This window comes from Uloborus diversus, chromosome 5 (assembly GCF_026930045.1).
Source record: "Uloborus diversus isolate 005 chromosome 5, Udiv.v.3.1, whole genome shotgun sequence".
In the NCBI taxonomy this organism is placed as follows: domain Eukaryota; kingdom Metazoa; phylum Arthropoda; class Arachnida; order Araneae; family Uloboridae; genus Uloborus; species Uloborus diversus.
In genome coordinates, this window is record NC_072735.1 from 132,500,501 (window position 1) to 132,521,259 (window position 20,759).

Sequence of the window (20,759 nt, forward strand, 5' to 3'; positions counted from 1 at the left end):
AAATTGACAGAAGAATAAAAAGGAAACAAGTTGTTAGCATAAAAAATATACAGTATGGGACACCAATTAAGTAATAACAAAATTGGGAAGACCCAAAACTGTTCTCTAAATATTTTTTTTTTTCCTTAATTTTAAGCAGAGGCGGAGAGTAGGGTTTAACTAGTGCGGGGGAATTTTTTTCTAAGAAGGTGAAGACTATTTTAGGATATCTTGAGTGACTGGGGGGGAGGGGGGGTTCTAATGTCCTCTTGTGTAAATGGTTTGGAATTATAGTTTTAAAGAAGCCGTTTAAGTAGAGTTTTGTCAACGTTTGGGGAATGGAGAGCAAGGGGTTTAGGGTTCTCTCCCAGAAATTTTTCAAAGTTTAAAACATTTTTTAAATGCCTTTTAAAACGTTATTTCAGACTTCTCTTTCATTGAGTAAAGGAGGAAAGAAAGGGTTCGGTGATTCTCCCAGCATTTTCTTTCTTTTTTTGAACTGATGAAATCCCAGAACTTCCTTTGGGGACTTCAGAAAAAAACATTACGATTTTTTTTTCTAAATTAAAGTTTTAAAAAAAGCAGTTTTATGCCATCTAGGGGGATTCTCTTCCTGAATTTTTTCCCTCAAACTGGAGTCTTTATAAAGCAAATTTAGGTCATTGAACTTAAAGGAAGGAGGGAGTGCGCTCAAGGATTTCCTACTGGAAAATTTTCAAAATTGAAGTTTTAAAACTGAAATTTTAAACAATATTTGGCGACATTTATGTTCAGGTAATCTCACCCAGAATGTTTTGAAATTTTGATCTTAACGTTGAAGCAATCTTTGATGACGAAAATATTGCGCCCCTCTCCCCCCGCAATTGCAGCCACTGATTTTAAGTGTTTCAAATTGTTATCAATCAGCTATTGTTGAAGTGTTTAAATCCTCTTTTTACATTTCATCGATGCCTCGTGTCATGTATAGTATTAGTGTTCTGCTCTAATTGTGCAACATTTTTCATTCCCTTTTAGTTTATGATGTTTTTTTTTATTTTCCTATTAGTATACAATTCAAATTATATTAAGCAAAAATATTAAGCTATTTTTAGTATATATATATATGTATCATTTATTTATTGTATCAATCTGTATATTTAATTACACAAAATAAAAATTAACATCTGCGGATGACACACCGATGCAAATTATTTCAAACTTTTTTTAATCACACAAAAGTATGCTTACATTGGGATTGAATAAGGGGGGGAGGATAAATTTGGCTTAAACATTAAAAAAATACACAAAAACGTGCCTACCATTGCTCAAGATGATCACTTTAGCTATTATTTGAGTCAAGATCTAAAATCTAGAAAGGTTGCTTTCCCGATTGTTGGAGATTTAGAGTCTCATACTGCAACAACTAATTTAAAAAATACTTATACGATGAAAAAGGATGAAAGATCTATCTTAAAAGGATAAAAATGTGGTGCAATCCACGAAAGCGATGTTAACTTGCATTGCAAGGCTCATATAGATTCGAACAACCATGTGGAGCAAGTAACTCAACTTATGGATTTTCACTCCATGACTTCCACTTAGCGATCCATGGAGCAAAATTAAAAATTCAGTGCTATCTGTCCAAATTAGCAGCTTTCGGTTTTGAACCAGTTTTGCAACGCATGTTCATTTTAATCTGCAGATGACTTTAGAAGTTGACCAACCTCCTCAACAATTTTGAACATAAGGACACAGCTCTGTCCACTAGAACGGTGTAGGAAGATTGTGTATAAAATAAAAGCACTTTTTCCACAACAAAATTCTTTTGAAACATAAATTGGTCATTCTCATAAAAAGTCATTCTGAATGTGTTAAGTTCATAAAAATTAAAGTGGGTGGAATCAGATGAAACCTTTCATAAAGATAGATACATGTAAGAGCTTTATGAAGAAAATATTGGTCCTGTTAAACAAAAAAATATTTTTAATAGCATTATACCTTCAGTATTATAAACTCATTTACGTGTCATTCCCTCACTAGTGAGGGAATGACGAATTCATTAAAATTGGATTCTAGTAGTTATGCCTAACTAATATTTGAGTTCATTCGCACACAAATCTTCTCAAAACAGGAAACTATTTATGATCAGGCAGTTTTCATGCATTATTTTATTTTATTTTTCTGTAAAAAAGTATGCTTACATTGAGAATCCAAGAAATAGCATTAAGATAATATTCGGCGGGTGCACCAAAAAGTTGGAGGTCAAAAGAAGTATGTGAGTTAAGAGTGTGTGGTCCTTCAAGCTTTTTTTTAAATTATTTTATAAAAAAGGGCTCTATTAAAGGATCTTAACATTACTGGTTTTATTACCTCCAAAAAATGCGGAATATGACCTCAAAAATCAGGACGGATGGCTACCGTAGACTTTTCTAATTCGAAGCTCTATTTTTATGAAACAGGGTGAGAAAAGTCCACTTATTTGAAATTTTTAGTTTTGATTTTCATAAAATAAATCAATCCACACAATAAAATACCTTTTCACTCAAAAAAGTGAAAGGGAAAGGCTCCTATACTTTTGAAAGTGAAGAGGCTGTCCCCCCCCCCCCCCCCCCCCCGCCTCATACCAGCCGCCTATGACTAAGATATCTTGCTGTTGAACTGAGGCGACGATACAGTGAAAAAGTCACCAAAGAGTTTTCCATGGCAGTACATTTCAAGTATAATAATAAGCTTCTATTTCAAACCAGGGTTGGCAAGTTTCTACCAAGGCGGTTAAAATCACTGGTAGAAACCTGCACGGTAAAAACCACTTTCTGCCACATTTGTCAATCATTGAACACTGACATATAGTAGAAACTGCATGGAAAAAATAATTAGTTGTTAGCCAAAAGCACAATTTAATTACAATATTATCACAATTCAAAATCAAACGTTACATTGTTTGGACCCTGCAGTTGCTTTTTAGAAAAGGTAGTTTCAAAAATCCAAAGTTTCTCAATTTAATATGCACAAACGAGAAACTTTAGAATATTCTTGCAATAGAAGAGCTAGCGGGCAATGCATCAAGGAAAAGCAACATTCCTGAAACTTTCATGTATTGTATATTTTTTCAAACTGGTCCAATATGTAGTAACTGGGGTAGTGGTAAAAATTTGACTGGAAAAATAAGTTTCAAGAAATGGGGCTGTGACATTAGGTACAAAATCTAGGTTAATATTCGCAAGTAAAATTCTAGAACTTTCTTCATGAAGTACATGATAAATCACAAACAATTTAGATGAAGCATATAAGTGAGCAAATTACAATCAGTAATGCCTGTTTAATTCTGCATATCACTCCTCTTTCCTAAGCAACAATATGATTTTCATCTTTTGTTAGATTAATCCAAATATTACAAGCATCTGAAATTGAAAAGTTCCCTTTTTGAATTAAATCAAGGGCACTAGCATAGTATTTTATTTTTTTGCAATGATGAAATGAAGTTTATTTTTTTAGTTTACTGAAACTAATATCATTCAGTAATTGCTTGAGTTATTAAGGACACTGTTTAGTTTTACCGGTTATATAACCAGTTTCTACCACTGGCACAGCAAAACTCGTTTCTGCCCGCAAAAAGCCAAACCTGTTTCAAACGCAATTTTTTGGGCGAGGGGGGTGGGGCTAAAAGCAAGGGAGGCCAAAAATACTTTTAATTTTAACTCAATATGCAATGCACAATTAAGGAATTAATCAGAAAAAGGACAAATCAGAAACAGATGCTAAAAGATTGCTGCCTTAAATGTAGAACCGGGAGAAATGGACAAAAAATGGGAGTCGTCCATGAAAAATGGGACAGTTGGCAAGTCGAGGGGGGAGGGGGGTAGTCAATGCCTCTTTATCTCAAAGTTTTCATTGGGTGCCGAACTCTTAAAAAAACAGTGAGAACTTCTCCCACTGTCTTCTTAAGAGTTTGAGACCCAATGAAAACTTCGTGGGAATTGGTAATGGACTCGAACTATCAATAACTTGAAGGTTTAAGTCGATCTTTTGGGGATTTGAGCTATAGATTGAGGTCTCATTGACTGTATTTGGATTCATTACACACATAAACTGAACGAAATTTAATAGGCAAAAGACTCCTTTATATATTTATATCAGATTTTAAAAATAACGCAATCACCTAAAGTCTTTCTCTATGTAAAAATTTTGGACTGTGTGGTGTTCAGATTCTCCAATAGAGTTCCGTGAGTAATAATCCGTATCAGAATATCCACCATCTCTTTCCAATTTCAACTTCTCTGGAGGAAGCGGACTTACAACCAATCGTGGTTCATGTTTATATTTTGGTGTGAATGGATGATGATTAGGAGGCAAACGTGGTGATGTATAATGTCTGTTCCAATGATCTGCGATCTGCTCATTCTTAGAACTGATGAAAGCTTGGCAATAACGCTCTTCTAATACGGAAGCACAGGATCTCGCGACTGGAGGTGGCGGTGATTGTTGAGGACACACAGATGTTGGTGCTGGTTGGGTAAGTATTGGTGCAGGAGTATCAGTTAAACTAGTTGACAGTGAGCTTTTGGCACTATCATCAATGTATTTGATATCCTCCAAATGAACTTCCAATGCTGTTCCTGCAGGTTGCAATTCAACTGGTAAGTTGATTTTTGGTACACAATCTTTTGATGTTTTATCCTCCTTCTCTTGCCGACTTTTAGCGGAGTTATCAGACTTTGGTTGCCTAGTTTTTTGACAAACTTTAAGGCTATTCCAAGGTCTGATAAATTCACTTTGGGCTCCAAACTGTGTCGTGGATCCTTCATATTGCAATCGAGAACAGCGTTCTTCAATGCTTTGAATTACTTGAGCAGTAGTTTTTTCCCAAGCATTTTTGTCAACATCTAACAAGGTATCACCTGAATTGTCTTCGCCATCCATTGAACACTACGCACATGTTATAAGGAAATCTTGCTAAATGTCATTGAGAAAGAATTTAAATATATTTTCATCATGATTTCTTCAACTTCCATGATCTTTTTTCCTCGTATAGAAAGTCGAGAAACACATATCTCATGCCCTGAAAGAAAAATTTGGAAGTAAATACATTTTTCGGTAAAAAGTCAACAATAAAAAATAACATATTACCTCACATAAGTCAGTTTTCCACAAAAATCGAGGGTTACCAGAGCCGTTCAATGTGGTGGAACAAGATATTTTTCAATATGTTTTGTTTTATAAATGCAAATAAAACAAGCTAGAAATTTTATTTTTGATGGCAACAGTAAGGATTAATCCTAAGAATTCCATAGAACATTGAACCTATTGTTTTTAAATAAAATAATTTATGCCTGTGACTGAATGGGACTTGTATAGGTCCCAATTCGTCAAGGGCACTTTATTGTATGTCGTTCAATTATTTTCTTCGAACTGAGTTAGCAACTTTTGATGTTCTACATAGTTGTTATCAGGGTTTGAAAATATCATGACATTTTCGAAAATATTGCAAATATCCGATATTTTGATATATATCGGATATTTTGATATGTATCCGATATTTTCAATCAGCACAAACTAAAGTCTTCAAAATAGTAAATGCATCCTCAAATCACTCTTTATTTTCTTATATTGTTGTTATAATATGTAGACTTATAAAAAAATTTTGAAAAAAAAATAGAACCGACTTTAAAATTGCTCTAAAAAGTGAAAAATAATTTTATTCTTTAAACACCATCGATAATACTTTTAAACATAATTTTTGAAGTTGGCGCAAAAACGATCGATAAAATCATTCACAGCCATAACTCAACTACAAGTATAAATTTAACCAGGTCCAGTTTCTTCACTACCACATGCATTACGCATTGATGACAGCATATTTGAGTAACGATATAAATGTTTCGTTCCTAACTTTGGATGATTTTTTGATAAAAATATGAACGAAGCATGGTTACAATGGATTTTACTTTTTGTTTTTGCGCCAACTTCAAAAATTATGTTTAAAAGTATTATCGATGGTGTTTAAAGAATAAAATTATTTTTCACTTTTTAGAGCAATTTTGAAGTTGGTTCTATTTTTTTTTCAAAATTTTTTTATTTCATTCTTCAAGAAGTTCGGCTCTATATCACTGTATTGCTTTAGAAAAGCCTTTATTCAAAATTATCATTACAATTACTATTAATGTTACTGTAATATGGCACCAAACTTTTATAACAATGAGTTTCATATTGTCGAGTAGATGAAGATAGCGAAGACAATGTGAAAGCTAAATGAAGCGAATATTCGTTAGTCTCAACTCGAGATCTTTATTCAGAACCACGAATGAACGTTACATCTCCTTGTATACAACTCAGGGAGATTAAAGGGAAGGAGATAAATCTTTACTATGCAGAAGTGGCAACGTTTGTTCACTTTTTCCAGAGGGCGCTGTATGTGCACCGCTCCCGTCAATCGCAGCAGATCAATGTAAATGATGCTAAGTTTCTCATTTTTTTAGAGGCAGCTATTAAAGCAAAATAAAGAAAAAACTGCTGGAAATTGGTTGTAATAAGGGGCCAATATAGTGGACGATGTACGGCTTTCGTCTACAGGAAGTTAGCACAGTATTTTGATGGAAAAATTTATTTTATTTTTCATCACCAACTTGCCGAATTCGTCTGCTATTAATGTTGCGCTGTGCGATGTTTTATTTTTTACGAGTGTGAATGTTTCTATTCCTGAAAATAATTGACGAAATGAGAATGTAGTAGAATTAATTACGTAAATACTTTTTTAAATTAGTTGTAAATTTCGTGACATGCTTCGAGAACTAATTAAAGCGAAACAATTTTTTGTTTTCACCACCTTGAACAGAAAAAAATAAATGTTAATGTTCTATTCACTTAACTTCAAGCTGATATTGATTGTAATAATTTTATTCACATGTTTACTCACTGCTTAAACAGAATTGTAGAATTGTTATCATTATTTTTTTATTATTATTGCATTTTTTTCTACAACCAAATCAGAAAAAAATCGGGAAATCTTTTTCATTTAAAAAATACACATGCTTATTTTCAACAGAAAACCCCACAAACTATCTCAAAAAAGCGTTCCAAGGTATAATTTTTTTTGAATGAATAAGGTTTCTCGATTTTTTTTTTCCATTTGGTTGTCGAAAAAAATGCAATCTGTTTAAGCAGTGAGTAAACACGTGAATAAAATTATTATAATTAATATCAGCTTGAAGTTAAGTGAATAGAACATTAACATTTATTTTTATCTGTTGAAGGTCGTGAAAGCAAAAAATTATTTCGCTTTAATTAGTTCTCGAAACATGTCATGAAATTTACAACTAATTATAAAAAAGATTTACGTAATTAATTCGACTACATTCTCATTTCGTCAATTATTTACAGGAATAGAAACATTCCAACTCGTAAAAAATAAAACATCGCACAGCGCAATATTAATAGCAGACGAATTCGGCAAGTTGGTGATGAAAAATAAAATAAATTTTTCCATCAAAATACTGCGCTAACTTCCTGTGGACGAAAGCCGTACATCGTCCACTATATTGTCCCCTTATTACAACCAATTTCCAGTAGTTTTTTTTCTTTTTTTGCTTTAATAGCTGCCTCTAAAAAAATGAGAAACTTAGCATCATTTACATTGATCTGCTGCGATTGTCGGGAGCGATGCACATACAGCGCCCTCTGGAAATAGTGAACAAACGTTGCCACTTTTACACTAGCAATCCCGTAGGACATTTCTCTCCTTCTTCCTACTCCGTGATACAACTTGAGAAAGTGCTGGAACTTTCCAGACTTGGAAAGATACAGAAATTAATAGAACATTCGAGAAAATACCGGAAACAGTAGAAACGAAATTTTAGTAAAATTCACTTTGTCCTAGTCGGGATTTGAACCCGGGACGCTAGTGTGGGATGAGAGAATTCTACCACTGAGCCACCGTTATCCATGGATGAAAAGTGCAAACTTCGCTACAATATCATTTTAATTATTTAATAAGGAAATTGCATAAAATTTACTGTTTTTTGCCCATAACTTTTTTCTAAAGAACAAATATGGTCAAACAAAGTAATGGGACCTAAGTTGAGCCATCCCCTATCCATTAAAAAAAGAATCATCAAAATCGGTTCACTAGATGAGACGCTATGAGTGGACAAACAAAAAAAAAAACATACATACGATATGAACTGATAACCGCCTCCTTTTTGAAGTCGGTTAAAAATGAAGGATTCTATCATAATGTACATCTAATTATTTCATTTAACATTAGCTGTTTTATTCATTTCTCTTCTGTTAGCTACTTTTACAGTTATATGCATTAGTCGGTGCACAGAACAGTCATATGACTGTTTTTTTTCTGACCAATGTTTAACATTTAATTAGGCACATTTAATATGAATCAAAACTGTTACATTACTAATAATTTTATGAATATAAAATAAACGAGCTGATGTGTGCATCACATGACTTCCTTTCACCTCAATTTAATGTCATTTCCCCATTATTGGCATTTTTAATGTGATTCAATAGTTTTCTCTCTAAATATCACCAACAGTGGCCAAATTGAAACCAGATTTTTAAAAAAAAATCGCCAAATTTGTCACCAACCTGGCGCCAAAACTTGACGATCAAAATACTGGCGATATATCGCCAAGTGTCCGCCAAATTATAGCACCACTTGAGTTTACATCGAAATTAACAATGATTTCCCCCCCAAAAGGGGCAAAAGACCTTTTTAGAAACATCCAAATGCAACCAAAAGGGGAGGTGCACAACTAAACCCCTCTAGGAATCTACGTACCGAATTTCAACTTTCTAGGACATACCGTTCTTGAGTTATGCGACATACATACGCACACATGCACATCCATGCATACGTACATACAGACGTCACAAGAAAACTCATTGTAATTAACTCGTGAATCGTCAAAATGGATATTTTGCGTGTCTATACCTTCTTAGGCCACATATGGTCGAGTCGAAAAAAAAACTCAACATTCATCCAGGTTGAATAAAATGGAAATTAAGGTCGGTTTTTGAGTGAAAATTTTTTGTGAATATAATACTTTCTTTTTTGTAAAAGGAAGTAAATAGGAATGGAACAAATCTGATATACCCCCCTCTTGGCGACTTTTTCCTGTTGGCGCCAAAAAAGCGTCGCCAAGAAAACTATGTATGACGTCATATGTCATACATCGTTCTTAGCGATGCTTTTTTAGCACCAACAGGAAAAATTCAAATTATGTCATTAATTATTTAATGAAATTAATGCATTAATTTTTTTCCGTTGTTTCTCCGGGATACGAGCCCTCGGTCTCATAGTACTTTCGTAATGAGACCTCGGCTCGCCGGCCCTGCCTCGGTCTCATTACGAAAGTACTATGAGACCTCGGGCTCGCCAGGACCTCGCTGCCGCTCGGTCCGTTATCCCTCCGACTTTTAATATACATCACAGTCGGATATAAGTCACAGATCTCCTCCGTTCAGTATACAATAAAGTCACAGATTTTATGTGAAATTAACACCATTTTTGTGCTACAAAAATGCCAACCAGACCAAAATACAAACTACCAGAAACACACTAAAAACACAATAATTCAAAATATGTTCACTTACCTTTTTTACTTTTCTTTTACTTCCTCACGTGAGGCAGTGCACATATGTTCCGCTCTTAGGAATATTTGTTCGGATTTTAATTCAATGTAATTTAATATTTCTTCATTAATATAATTTCGCCAATCGGCTAAAGTTTGTGATGAAAAAAAATATTGACTTTCAATATCAGCAGTTTTGGTCCCAATTAAAATCTCATATGTTATCAAAAAAATCTCCTCTATTTTCAACTTGCTAGAACTAAACCATGACCCACTCCTGATCGTTGCTTCTTTTCCACAAACAACACCCCCAATAATCTTTCTACAAAAAAAAATTAACCCATCTGAACATTTTTTAGTTTTTTTAATTTTCATAACAGAATTACATCTAGAACATAACATTTCATTCTTAAGTAAACCAATTTCCCTTAAAAATTCTAAAAAAACCTCTTTATTTTCAATTAGTTTAAATATAAAAAATCTATTTAGGACTCCGGTACGTCCAAACGTTGGACGACCTGACGAAAAAGAAAAAGAAGATTCATTCAAAAATTTCAATTGATACATTTGGACAACATCACAAACCGAACTCATAATTAAAATAGAAAATTCAACTAAATTAACATTAAAAAACAACAAGAAAAAGAATACTCTAAAATAAAGTTTGAATTGAAACTTTATTTTAGAGTATTCAACTTAAAATCTCCCTAAGAGCGAAACATATGAGCACCTACCTCCTACCACACATACACGTGCAAAAAGACAAACTTCGAGAAACTACTTTCCAGCGTTCAAGTTGCAAAACCAGGGTTTCCAAGTTATCGCCTTATTGGCGATTTTCGTATCGAGCGAAAAATTAAAATCTCGCCAAGAGGGGGGCATATCAGAGGAGAGCCATAGGAATACTACATTACTTTGTTATATTAATTATATATTAATACATCATACAAATATAGTACATAACTTTTCGGTTATTTTTAATTATAAATGAACAATATTATTAAGTTTAATGTACTTTTTACAGCAAAAATACTGTAGTTGAAAAATAAAAATTGAAAATATCAAAATATCATGATATTTTCAAAATAAATATTGGATAATATACCATGATATATATCAACTGATATATATCGGTGAACCCTGGTACTTATGATAAATCTTTACTGTTACTATTAAAATAAAAGTTCTAGCTTGTATATTTTGCATTTACGAAAAAAAATCTTGTGACAAAACTACTCAAAATGTTTCATTCCATCACATGGAAGGTCCACCAGGTTTTCAATAACCCTGGTCTGGTACTTTCCGGCATGCCATTAAAAAACCAGGTTTTAAAAAGTATATTTTAATTTTACAAAACCACATATCTATCTTAATCATGTGAGTCCCACAAGCTATTATTAATAATAATAAAACTTTTTTGTTTTTTTAATTTATATGCAATTAGCAGTACTTTCTTCTGATTCTAACAAGAAAAAACTAATTCATTTCAAATAAGTTTGTAACAAAAATGAAATATAACACTAAAATTAAAATATTCAGCAATTAATACATAAAAAAATTTAATATAATGCATAAAAAAATACCTCTTAAACAGAAACTTAAATTAATTCAAAATATAAACAAATCTTTTACAATGAATGCGTTTGAATCAGTCATTTTATTGGCACAAGTCAAAAGCTATATATCAAATGGCCTCACTTATAGCAAGCACTTAATTTTACCTTGCTTCGTATTAAAACATTTTGATTTTGACTAGGTATGCAAATGTTTTAGTCTTAAAAAAATTCTTTGAAGAATTATTCCTCTATGTCAGTCAAACGCGACTCATTTCAACTATAAACATCCAAGCAAAAGAAAAACAGAAAACCTAGAGATCCAAGATATTATTTCTGCACTTAAAATGGCTCGGATTGTGTCTTGAATGTTAAAATATACTGTACATAATATTGAAAAGAAGTGCAGAAGTTCCTGCGTTCCCATGCAATTAAGCCCTGATAAACATCATGAGCATTGAAAGTGTTATTTGTAGAAAGTTTCTTTAATTGAGTATGTCAACTACCACTGCACGATTTCACAGCCGATTCATTCGAAACTTTTTCCAAGTGAGGTTTTACCTGTTGTACTATTGTAGAATGTGGATGCAGAGCAACAAATATTGGATTTAGTAAACTTGGTTTCTCTGTTAACTAACTATTCGGTTCTCTTAACTATTTTTTCTCAAATTTCGGTTTAATTGGGAAATTTACTTTTTCTTAATTGCAAAGTGAACGCCAGATTAGTCAACCTCACTTGTTTCTGGCACACTCACTACAGTAATGAAGTTTGCCAGTTAACTGGCAATAAAAGATTTTAATACAAGAAAATGATAGAGAAAACATTGACAATAAAGAAAATAATGCTCTAAACTAGTATTTTGCACTAATTGTTTGACTGTTAATCATAACGTTATTTAAAAGTCATAAACTTCAATTAGATTCAAACTTTTCGTTTAAAAAAAATGCAAAATATTTTTAAACAAATGTCAGCACAAAATAAAGGTCTATAAAATACTATAAAAGTAGAATACCGGCAAGGAAAGTTCTCCAAACCGGAGTACTGTCTTGGTAAAGTTGAAGCAATGCACAAAAATGAGCACTTTTCAACTAAAGCCATTCTGTAGGATAAATGCATATTTTGGATGATGCACTGAAAACAAAGTTTTGACAGCAGTCGATAGCTTCGACCACATTCTACCCTCCCCTCGTTCTTCATTGGGGATTTTAACAGCAATAGGGAAAATTTTTCCTTTTCAATCATCACAAGAAAATCTGTTGCCAAATATTTGTGAGAATGAACGAAGTACCAAACACACGAAGAAACGAAACTAAAACAGTACAATGCTCAGACATAGCGTTAATCAAAGATAAGTATGCTGAAATAATTAAATTAACTGCATTGAAAATAAAAGATTCTGTAGAACTGTAATATTTTCTTTTTTTTTTAAACCAAGTTATGACATTTTTCAATAAAATTTTTCATTCTGAACTGGCAACTTAAAAATTCCAAAACAATGGCAGCTTTCAGTGTGGGCGTGATGCGCTCAAGAAATAATCCTCAAAAATTGCCTCCCGTTCCAGATTTTGAAAATTTTAACAAATCTGAAAAAGTGAGCAGAAACCTAGGTTCTTTAAAGATTCCTAATTTTGTTTGTTTTTGTGATTGCATTGCCATTTTTGAGAATAAAATGATTTCCGGTTTCTTCAAACTTGTCAAACAGTCCGGAACTAAACATTAAAAACTTTTAAGCACCCAAGAGTTTTGAATCAACAAAAATTTTGCAACATATATTCAAGTTATGGCCCACTAAGTTGCGACACAATTATGAGCTGCTTATAAAATTTCAATCGTTTTTAACTTGTAAAGGTTTTTGTCACTTTATTACTCTGAAAAGCTACCCAATTATACACTGATTTCTGAGTCTTGCACACACACTTAACTTATGAATGAATAGACATCAGGCATCATTTAAAAAAGGAAGGTATAGTGAAGGGAAAAAGTAGTAATACTGTCTCCATATTCTACTGTGCTGGGATTTTTTGGGAGAGATCACTGATATCTAGAGCCGTAACTTGGCCACCTGAATGCGGGGGAGGCAAACTTTTTCTTAAAGGGTATTTTATTTGATTCATATTCTGCTATCCAATTAAAATAGTGCAAGAGACATTCTATTTCAGTAGCACACAAGAAAAACGTTTTTAAGGGGAAGGGAGGCATATCGAAAAGGGGGAGAAAATGTTTTGATCTGATAGGAATGGGGGGTGTGGAGGTTCTCCCCTGGAAAAGATTTGAAACTTGTAAATTTAAAAACACAGTTTTAGACTTTGTTTGCTGATGTTAGGGGAACAAAATATACTGGGGTCTCTGCGAAAATTTCCAGAAATTGAAGCTTTAAAAACGTGATTGTAGGCCATATTTATCAACGTTAGGGGATGGAGCTTAGGGACTGTCCCCGATCAATTTTTTTTTTTGGTGGAAATCAATTCATCCTCCCCTTCCTGCAAGTTTTCAAAATTGAAGTTTCAAAAACGCACTTTTTATACAAACATTGAAGATTTTATGGGAAGAAGGTCCTAAAGCTCTCTCCTGGTAAAATTTTCAAAAATAAGGTACTAAAAACCAAAGAATGCTTTATATTCAGAGGCTATTCCACTTAACATTTTTGTAAGTGTAGTTTAAGAAACCTAATAGCTTATGCTATTGGAGAAAGGCGGGATAGGGAGACCCTTGTCCGAATATTTTCTGAAATTCAAGTTTTAAAAACGAGATTGTTTGGCCATAATTTGTAATATAAGGGCCAATAATTTTTCGAAATTAAAGTGCTAAAAACGCAATTTTAAGCGATTTTCGATACTGTTCGGTAATTGAGGGCTTTCCCCTGAAAAACTTGCAAAATTTAAGACCTGAAAATGAAATTTCAGATGCTCCATAATGCTTCCAATGTGTGTGTGTGGGGGGGGCTTCGGAGGAGTAGCATTTTCCTATTTTCAGACGACTAGAAAAGAAAGAAGAAATAGACGGGAGAGGGGAGCCATTAGCTGATCAGTGAGCTGGAACTTTTAAATATGTTTAATTCAAAGATTTATTTTTGAAAGAAATTAAGATTTCCCCTGACATAACTATTAATTCATAAAAATCACTTTGTTTTCCAAAGACGTATTCTTATCTTCTTATCAATAATAAAGAATACTTTTGAAGAACTTTTAACTGGGCATTCTGGGAGGGGGGATGAGCCCCATGGGCCTTCTTTCTGGTTGTGCCATCGTTCTGTTTTGACCCGTCTTATTACATGGGTTATAAATTCATTCATGTGAGCGCCAGTTAAATTATTAAAAGTAAATTTCGCTTTAAGAAAAACTTCGAAAATGCAGCAACACTTCCGCTCTTTCTCGAAAACACTCATTTTTTGGGCATTTAATACAAATTTACTACATAAATTAAGTAAACTAGGATTACAGGATTTTAGTAAACGAAGCCTATGTATATTGGGATGGGGGGGGGAGGGTCATCATTACTTTGAGATCAGGTACGGGAGCCTCTTCTGGGCTTCTGATTGCGCCGCCGTGGTTCATTTTAAAAACCAAATAAACTATGGGTTCAAATTACTAATTGGTAGTTGACTAGAAGGATACAACTTTTGCATAGAATTCATTACAATTGCATCAGTAACATACTAATTACATTTTATTGTCATTTGAAAATCAGGCATAGATCATTTGAAAAATAATTCTAAAAAATCTTTTGCTTAAAAACTTCAGGGGGGGGGGCAAAATAAAAACTCTGCACATGACTCAAAAAAATTACTTCCCTAGTTCACGTCTATGCTGATATCCGTCCAAGAGGTCATGAAAAAACTGCTGTTGCTGCCCCTTGTTTTATTGCTAGAAATTCATAATATTTTCTGATGAACTGAATAGTGAATAGTACAACACACCAGATAGAGGAAAATAAATTAATTTGGTTGAATTTATGCTTTGCATTTACAAAATTCTGAAAATAAAGAGTGGAAATGGATAAATTAATGTCTTGAACATGAAAAAAATGTCACATACTTGTAAATATTATATTCACTATTAGTCAAAAATAAATATTTATCATTATAAAAAGTAATTTTAGCAACCTTTAGCATAACTTCCTCGCGGATGCTGGAAGGGAGCCAATGAAAATCTGAAATGAAGTTTTATGAGCTCTGAATACATCTTATTTCTAGCCTTAAAAATGCAAAAATAAGATAATTCATTTCTTAATTCACATAAATAAATAGCTATATTTAACAAAGCAGGTATTAGTGATTTACTTTACGTTTACTTCTGGGTGCACCTGTAAGTAAATCTAAATTACATATTCATAGCATTCTGCCAGCACTGTTGAATTTCCTTTATGTTTTTACTTTCTTCTATATCTAATATATAGAAGAAAGTATTGGATTCGTGCAAATTTTCGAATTTCGAATTTTGACGGATTCGAACGTTTTGAGGTGTGCTGAGTCCATTTCGACCATTTTTGGAAAATGTCTGTCTGTCTGTGTGTGTGTGTGTATGTGTGTGTGTGTGTATGTATGTGTGTGTGTATGTATGTGTGTCACGTCTGTGTGTGACCAGTTTTTTGTGGCCGCTCTACAACAAAAACTACCGCATGAAATCGAACGAAATTTAGTACACATATGTGCCCCTATGTGAACTTGTGCCCATTAGTTTTTGGCGCGAATTCCTCCAAGGGGGGTGGAGCAATGGGACGTTTTTCGAGTTAAGCGTGCTTGCTATTCCTCAGGAAGTAACTGGCGGAATCAAACAAAATTTGGTCCATATGTTGGTATTAACAGGAACAGGTGCTGATTCAATTTTGGTGTCAATAACTCAAACGGGGGTTGAGCTATAGAACGTTTTTTGTCGTCAATTGTGACTGCTGTATCTCAAGAAATAATGAACGGAATGAAAGAAAAATTTATCGGCAAGTAGCCCTTAGTGGGTATAAGAACTGATTTTATTTTTGTGTCAACAGCTAAAAAGGGGGTAGCGCAATCACCCGTTCTTTTTTTCCATTTTGAGTGCCCTATCTCAAGAAGTAATGCTACGTTCTGGTTGAAATTTGGAATATATGTGAATCCATATGTAAACAGGCTTTGGTTCAATTTTGACGCCGATCGCTCCAAGAGGTGTTGATTTTTTTTTTTTTTGCGAATAAAATTATTTTTATTAATGCAACAATAAGAAAGATAAATCGTAATAGATTGTCGTCTGCGTATTTCTAGTGATTTTAATTGTATGGAAATGATCGGAAATATTATTTCAATGATTTAAAATTTTTAACTGTTGCCATCTTATGTTTGTTAACAAATAAAATATTTGTAATTAATTCAAGCAAGGCTTTTAAAATAACTTTCAATTTTCGCTCTTTGCTTTGCTTTTGCAATAATTCAGACATTGGGATGGTCGTCAAGTTTTTGCATGTGTCATTTTGTTTTTGTTGGGAATATTGCTTCCTCGTCAAGCATGGGGAGGGATCAGAAAAAAAAAAAGAAAAATATAGAAGAAAGTTTCGTGATGGCCACAACATACTAGTTTGCTTTCACCATGGTTTATCAGTCACACTTTAAAAGGACCGCCCATTAGCACTATATGTGTATGTATTTTTCACTTAAAAGCTTTGAAATAAAAAGGACAGATGATATCTGTTGTCTTAACCTTCATAAAGAATGCTGAATGTTGTTTTCATTTTTTCCTGGTAGCAATTTCCTAAACGCAAAATTTAGTGTTTGCTTCTGAGATGTGTATCTTAAGGAGAATATGTGCTTTAAGGTATACACAGTTTAAAGATCTACTGTATTATTTTATTAGGTTGAAATTCGTGAAGATGAAGAACAAGAAAAGAAATTCCATGAAATAATAGAGCTTCTGTTAGCTGCTGGTTATTTTAGAGCAAGAATTAAAGGATTATCACCATTTGATAAAGTATGTATGAAATAATCTATTATAAATAATTGTATTTTATTTTTGAAAAATAATATTATGCAGTTGGTATTGCTGAAAAAAAGATATTTAGAAAGGATATTTTTCTTGTTTTACTGTGCGATATCTCCATAGAGCAACATCAGTGACAAGCAAAGTTTAATCTCAGGGAAATAAAAACACTTTAATAAATTAAAACAATTTATAAATATTTACCTGAAATAATTTAGTCATACATTAAGGCATAGCAGGGTTTAAGCTGAGTTCAAATGTTCATTAGCAAAAATGCTAAAATTAGGGAAAAAAAAGCTTTAGCAAAATACTGAATTGCCAAAGTTTAATGAATATGTTTTCATATCTTTTTCACTGACACTATGTGTTTCATCTTCAGTTGAAAACTAAATTCAAAATTCAATCATGACATGTTTATAAATTCACAGTTACTAATATTTTTTTACAATTTAAAATAGAAAATTTGGAATTGTCTCAGCATTGAAAGAACACAAGTTTGACTTTTAAATGCCAATAAGACAACTATTGTCGGGAAACATAATGCCTGTTAAGACAAAGTATTGTTGTACTTAATGGTGGTTTAAGCATGTCAGCTAAGATTTATAAAGATCAAGTTCAATATTGCCTTGCTTGCTTGCACTCTCGGATTGTGAATCTTTTTTTTTTCTTTTATGAGCATAAAAGTGAAAATACCTTACTTTATTTTCATAATTTAGATAGTGTTTTGGCATTTTGTGACAAAAGGGACTGCAGCGGAAACATTGGCATGTAGTACTATGTACAGTAAAACCAAGTACAATTACTCAAAATGGATTTTGACTTGTATTTAAATCAGATAAAATGTATGTGCCTCTCAATCTTGTCTGATCTTTTATCCAACAATGTAATTCGAGAAGGAAAGAATAATAGGGACTACCTTACATATACAAGCACTAAAGTTATTGTAATTATAAAGGCATTAAAATTAAAAATTGAGGGGGAAAACTTTAGTTAGAATGCTATTGTTTGCACCTAATTTTCATACTTGATGCTGGCAACATGGAAGATTCTAGAACAGGGATTAAGATAACCTTTTTTGCCTATGGATCAAAACCAACCTATATGAGATAAGCCAGAATAGCTCAGTTGAAAGTGCGCTAGAAGGAAGACCCAACAACATGGCGGCCCATATGGGAGGCAAGTCGGGGCTCAAGTCCACCTTAGAAATTAGCACTTCCTTTGCTTTTAGTACTCTTTTCTTTGCAAAAATGTAAAAACATTTCTTCTCTAGCCATTAATGAATAAGTTATTTAAAATGTCAAATTTTAATAACTCTAACTAGCTGCGTGCCCGGCGTTGCACGGGCTACTTAAAAAATGAAAGAGATGTCCAACTGATGTTTTTGTATTACTCTGACATCAGTTTCTAAAGCGCTAAGGAGTAATTAAATATGCGTAATGCAAGGTTTGCAAAACACCAGTAGAGCATATTTTTGGAAAAAATCTCTTTAAAGTTAATCATAGTTATCAATAATGCAAGTTATGAGTATTTTCAGTTAGCACAAAAGATGAAAATATATGCATTATCAATTATAATCTGTGCTCACTTTAAACTGAATGAAATCTGATAGACTATACCTGAAACATTTGTATGTACAATTAAGATCAGCTTTTTACATAAAATGACACATACTTTTTGGTTGCTTACGTAAAACTAAAGCACCAAGACTTTATAAATACCAATCAGCATTAATTTAATACCAAGTCATCAGATTCGAATTAAGCTTTAGTTAAAATCCTTAAAAACAATATTTTTGTTCAACTCTGTTTCATTTAAAGAAATCCAAACAATCTTAATTTAACATGTTCTTTTAATGATACTGTTACAAATCCTGTAAATAGTAATTATTGTAGTAACGTAACCTGTAAATAGTTTCCCGTAATGAATATACAACCCCTTTTCATATGGCTAAAGTATACGACCCCTATTTCCTTTTTGTTCATTGATAAAATTTGATAACGGTCTACTACTTTACAGAAGCGTGTGGAATATTTGAGAAATTTCTTTTCGGTGTCTATGTAAGCCGTTAGCGATGGATAAACAAGAGAGTTTCGATTGATATTTCGAACTGAGAGCATTTTTGCTCTGTTTATTGCGAAGCATTTCGCTGTGTTGTTTTCGTATTTGGAAGTAAATACGTGTGTAAACGTTGAGTTTACGGTGTTGTGTGATAATTGCTTAATTGCTGATGAATAATTTAGCAGTTGTTGAAGATCTTTCCTGTACATAGTGTAAATAAATTTCCTGTGCTTTTATCAAGAACTGTGTCTTCATTTCAAGAAAGTGGAAGTCGCACCGAATCCGTTACAATTTGGCGCCCAACGTGGGGCTTCTTCTGGACTTTCTTGGAGTAAGTGTGACTTTGGACATTTTTTTTCATAAAGACTGTTTGAATTTATAGACTTTGTTTTTATGGTGATTACTCGCGCAATGGATGACCAATTAAAACAACTTCTGGCAGCAATTAATGCTGCGAAAAGTGACTTGACCGAAAGTTTGGCGGCTAATCAAAAACAATTAAAAAATGGTATGGCGGCTAATCAAGAACAATTAAAAAATGATATGGCGGCTAATCAAGAACAATTAAAAAATGATATGGCGGCTAATCAAGAACAATTAAAAAGTGATCTGACTGCAAGTATGTTGGCAAATCAAGACCAGTTAAAAAGCGATTTAACGGTGCTGAAAAAGGACTTAACTTCTAACCAAGAAGAAATTAAAGACGACCCTATTTCGGTAAAGACTGTGATGGAAAATAAATTTAATGACATAGAGCATCGAGTTGATGCTATTGAAGAAAAATTTGATACCGTTGAAAGCCGATTCAATGCTGTAGAAAATAAATTTGAAGAAGAAGATAGAAGATTTCATCTATTTAAAGAAGAGATCTTTAAGGACGTGGAAAGGAGATTGGCGACCTCGGAAAGCTGCTCTGTACAGTTTGGCGCTCCCACATCGGTTGCTCGACCGTCCATTAAACTTGCCACATATGATGGGAAAACTTCGTGGCAGGTTTACGAAACTCAATTCATGATAGTGGCGGAAGCAAACGGATGGGACTCTGCTACCAAGGCCTGCCATCTTGCAGCATCCCTGAGAGGTGACGCAGCGGACATTCTTCAGACCCTTCCGGACAGCCAGCGCCTGGATTTCGCCGCCCTCACATCTGCGTTGGAGCTTCGCTTCAGTGAGAAGTGCCAGAAAGATTTCAGCCGACTCCAGTTGAAGTCCCGTTTCCAGAAAACCGGGGAAACCCTGCAAGAGCTAGCGGCGGACATCGAGAGACTGTCTCATCTTGCTTTTTGCGACTGTCCTGCGGATGTTCGAGACAACCTGGCACTCAACTACTTCATCGACGGAGTTCGGAATCCTGAGATCCAGAAGGCCCTCCGGATGGCGAATGTAAACGACTTGAAATCCGCTTTGATATATGCGATGAGATACGAAGCCGCCCAAGAAGCAACCCGTGTGGATCGCCATCTAATCCGGACTCAGGAAGCTGATGAGTCTGATTCCAGGTCGACCCATCTCGCTGAACTTGAGAGACAACTCGGTGACTTGGCAAGACATCTGAACAGCATAACAGCCCAAAAGAAACAAGAACAGAAGTGCTGGAAATGCGGTAGTGAAGGACACCTGCGAAGGAATTGTCCGGCTCGCTAAGCTACGCGACGGAAGGAAA

General features: G+C 33.7%; 2 protein-coding genes across 3 annotated transcripts in view; one reads left to right on the top strand and one right to left on the bottom strand.

Annotated features, from left to right (window-relative positions):
- Window positions 1-12,327, bottom strand: part of LOC129222375 (transmembrane protein 117-like) — a 36,427-nt gene extending 24,100 nt beyond the window's left edge. The window contains exons 1-2 of the mRNA XM_054856871.1: window positions 12,109-12,327; window positions 4,118-5,017 (exon numbers count right to left, since the gene is read on the bottom strand). Coding sequence (XP_054712846.1) covers window positions 4,118-4,878 — 761 coding nt within the window. The 5' untranslated portion in view covers window positions 4,879-5,017; window positions 12,109-12,327. The remainder of the gene's footprint in view (window positions 1-4,117; window positions 5,018-12,108) is intronic.
- A 252-nt stretch (window positions 12,328-12,579) lies between these two features.
- LOC129221958 (coiled-coil domain-containing protein 93-like) overlaps window positions 12,580-20,759 on the top strand; it is a 56,228-nt gene continuing 48,048 nt past the window's right edge. For both annotated transcript variants that reach the window (XM_054856355.1, XM_054856356.1), the window contains exons 1-2: window positions 12,580-12,687; window positions 16,916-17,029. In XM_054856355.1, the coding sequence (XP_054712330.1) occupies window positions 12,592-12,687; window positions 16,916-17,029 (210 nt within the window). In that variant the 5' untranslated portion in view covers window positions 12,580-12,591. The remainder of the gene's footprint in view (window positions 12,688-16,915; window positions 17,030-20,759) is intronic.